Consider the following 4,054-nt stretch of genomic DNA (forward strand, 5'->3'; position numbering starts at 1 on the left):
ATGAATTAGTCATCAAATTGTAAATAATTTCATAATTTTATTAATAATAAATTATTTGTAGTCTTTGTTTTTCATCAAGATAATTATTAAATGTCCATAGCATTAATATGTTAAAAGGCCATATTATGAAAGTCCATGTTGTAACCGTTTTTTTCCGGGAAGTGTAAAAAAAAAATTACCTTTAACTCTTCGTTTTGTTTAAGTTCTATGTCGGTAAAAGATTTAAAAAAATCTCTCTATCTTTTTCAATGTTCAATTTGAAGCTCATTATGCGAAAATCATACCCAAATATAGGCAATTGGTTGGAATCTCTATATCTTTATATTCTTATAAATTTTAAATTTATTATTTCCTCTTCTGCAAGCAAATCAATTACCGAAGTAATAGATCAATTGGTTGGAATCAAATCTATTCATATAATTAGTGTAATTATGGTTACAGTTTCTATATTTAATAGGTACATTAAAGATACGATTTTGGAGATATTTTGTTTTGATTAATAGAAGATATTGGATTTTGAGTTTGTATTTATTGATTTGTCTTTTTATAAAGCTTAGAAAATCAGTGGGATGATTGGTTGGTTGATACATCCTATAAAGAAAACAAAAACTATATGTGGTTTGAGTATTGTACATCGATCGATGCATGATGTAAGTTGACTATATAAAACTTGAGCATGATCATTTCAAACTAAAGTATAGGTATGTTATATGCATTTTTTATATTGTAGTTAATTTATTTTAAATATTACATAAGTCAAGTGATTCACGTTTTCGTAAAAATAAAATTCAAGTTCATTATTGGGTTGTACTCGTCCGTAATAAGCTACGTTAAATATGATATATTTTTAGGTTCATTTAATGACATTATGTTTAAATTTCATTAAGGAAAACTCATTAATTTAACTGGAAAAGACAAGCATTAAAATAGATAGATTCATTTAATGACATTAAATTTAAATTTGATTCAGGAAAACTCATTAATTTAACTGGAAAAGACAAGCATTAAAATATGTAGTTTAATTTAATTCTCAGTGGCATAAAAGTGTAAATAAGTTAGAAAACTTATGGGTATTTTTTAATGGGTACTTCTCTTTTAATAATATAGATGAAATGAACTTGACGAGAATTTTTTCTTTTTTTTTGCTAAAATGTGAATTTCATATATAATATGAGACGAGTTTGTAATGCTAAAAAAGTTTTAGAGCTAAATTAAGTCAGCCTTGGCAAAAAATAAACAAGGCTAAACTAACATCAAATGAGGACCCAAAAGATTACTCATAGCGTATCCAAAGTTGCATCAAAAGTTGAAATTTCTTGAGTTTTCTCCTGCCCAAGATAGCATCCTTGATGGAACGGTCAATGATCTTGAATAGAACAGCTGGAGTGCGGAATTCTTGTGCATGAAGCCTTGTGTTTCGCTCGATCCAGATGTTGTAAGTTGTAGCTTGTGCCACCATTTGTTTGAGAGTTCTGCTAGTGACCGAGTCTCTTGTAGCTGTCCAATCCGCAAACGATGTCCAGGTATGGAAAGCCCGAAATGAATATCCCAGCCTTTGTAGCGCCAAGATCCAAAGGGCTTCACTGATCTCACACTTCAGGAACAAATGATCTCTGTCCTCCTCCCCTGTACCGCATAGATAGCAAGATGAAGAAATATTCATACCCCATCTCAGAAGCCTTGATCTGGTTGGTAACCGATCCTGATGTACAACCCATGATGTGAACGCATGTCGCGGAATATGACCCTTAAACCAGATGCTTCTAGTCCATGCTTGCTCCACTCCTCTGTTCCGCACCACATTCCAAGTTTTACTGGTGGAGAACTCTACTAGCTCATCCCCATTTACTTTCCACACATAATGATCAGTTGATGAAGTAATAGTGGGTAGAGGGATAGTTGTGAGATAGGTCTGTAGTTCCTCTGCAGCAGGAGATCGTGCTCCCCTTAATAGCCAGCCTATATTATCGCAATCATCGGAAACTTTCGCAGAAATGCTTATCGACAGTTCCCTGGGTCCTGAATCTCCAAATCTCTCGATAAGGCGACCCAGTGTTGTCGAGTGATCATGCCAAAAGCTGAGGAGCTGACCATTACCAAGCTTGGGTCGTAGGAACCTAGCAGCGAGATCACGCAGTGAGAGTAAGGATCTCCAGGTGGACGAAGTGGCCTTGTTCTGATCAATGCTCCAAAAGTTTTTGTCCCTCAGCCTACTGGCGAAGCCATTGAACCCAAAGAGAATCATCTTTTGTAAAGAGGTTCCATATCAGCTTCAAGCAGAGGTTCTTGTTCCAACGGCCAATGTCCCTTAATCCCAATCCACCTTCAATCCGAGGCAAACAGACAGCGGTCCATGAGATTTTCATGAAATATTTAAATAACTGTTTATCGTCATGAAATATGATGCATTAGTTAACGCTGTTACCACATACAAACGTGAAGTTTTTGCCCTTCCCCGCAGTGGCGGAGGTATAATTGTGTTTCACAAGGGTCAATGCTCATGTAATCAAATGATCAAACGTAAAATTTTATTGAACATGTGCAAATAGGATGTTTAGACTTAGAACATGACTATCAATCGTACTGACATAATACCAAATTGTCTATCAAATGCAAATTGTATAAGCATTAAAACAAAATTTGTCAAAAATCACATGGGTCAGTTGACCCTCCTCATAACAAGGTGATTCGCCACTGCTTCCTCGTAACAAAACATCTGGTTCAATGGTTATTTCTTGATCCTAAAAGAGTTGAAGCAGGTAAGCTGGCAGACTTCAGACCTATTTCGCTGTGAAATATCGTCCACAAAATTGTCCCTAAGATTTTAGCTCCCAGGCTGCAGAAAGTTACACCAAAGATTGTTTCAAATATTCATTCGGCGTTTATTAAAGACACTTTTTGGAAAAAAAATGTCTTGCAATGTAAATGGTCCAAAGTTTTGGCAGATCAAGTATTTCGAAGCGAGGTCTTCTAAAAGTGGAGTTAAGTAAAACTTTTGATTTGGTAGCTTGGGATGAACGAACGACAATACTAGTAAATAAACAATCCAAATTACAACGTGCTAAGATTTATTGATTTGCCAGAAAACATGCTAAGATTTCCAACAAAGTTTATACTAATATATATATGCATACTCTAAACGTTAATTATATATATAACAAATGGATGTTTTAAAAAATAAAATAAATGAAATGTTTTTTGGTTAACATTAAATATTTTCACAACCATGGCTGAACTAATTAAATGTTATAATGTTTTCACAACCATATATATTTTGTATTTGTAACTCTAGTTTACTTGCAAGTTTGACCATATAGAACACAGACAGTTTAATCATAAAAATATATTAAAACTTAAAATCGAAAATCATAATGAAAAGCTCTTTTTCGAAAAGAAAAAATCATTACACATGTTGATCTTATGTGCTCAGCAATTTAAAGCAACGCATAAGAGATATTATCCACCTAATATGGCGGGAGCCAAAATTAGACAAATTATGCACTGACCGGAACATTTTGTTTAAACAAAGAAAATGTACGTGGATCCCATGCATGTCAGGTTTATAACAGCTGTCGAATAATATTTCTATGTCATACACCATACATCAAGATTAAAATGTATCTGTACTCAAAATAATAAAATACTTTTTCACTTCAAAAAGAAAAACCATTTAAATATGTGAGGAGTGGAATCCCCACACCACCCCACTCTGAAGAGAGTCTTAATGGGCCAGAGTCACGTGGTTAGCACGCGGATCCAGGCCCACTTATTAACTAATGATCCAAAGTTCTTAAACATACTTTTTATTCATCGCTCAATATTTCTTTTCTCCCCAAAACATTTGCAGTCTCTCGCCCATGTCCATCATTTTAAATCCATCACGATCTCAACGTGCTACGTTGAAGGTTTTTAATTATGATGTGGTACTAGTCTACTAGAAATATAAAATTAGCTTAAAATGACATGAGGTTATATCGATTTTATAATTATAAACTTCGCATATATATTGGCTTATCATGTTTGACAAAAAAAAAATGGCTTATCATGTTTCGTG

At 33.9% G+C, this 4,054-nt stretch overlaps 1 protein-coding gene across 1 annotated transcript; it reads right to left on the reverse strand.

Moving 5' to 3' along the window:
• Positions 1–1,273: 1,273 nt before the first annotated feature.
• Positions 1,274–2,245, reverse strand: LOC106338557. Its single transcript, XM_013777509.1, has one exon. It carries the CDS (start codon positions 2,243–2,245, stop codon positions 1,274–1,276), a length of 972 nt encoding a protein of 323 aa, XP_013632963.1.
• Between the last annotated feature and the right edge of the window lie 1,809 nt (positions 2,246–4,054).

This window comes from Brassica oleracea, chromosome C4, assembly GCF_000695525.1.
Source record: "Brassica oleracea var. oleracea cultivar TO1000 chromosome C4, BOL, whole genome shotgun sequence".
NCBI lineage: Eukaryota > Viridiplantae > Streptophyta > Magnoliopsida > Brassicales > Brassicaceae > Brassica > Brassica oleracea.

Coding starts and splice junctions, on each gene's coding strand:
- LOC106338557 (XM_013777509.1), bottom strand. CDS start 2,245: ATGATTCTCTTTGGGTTCAATGGCTTCGCCAGTAGGCTGAGGGACAAA.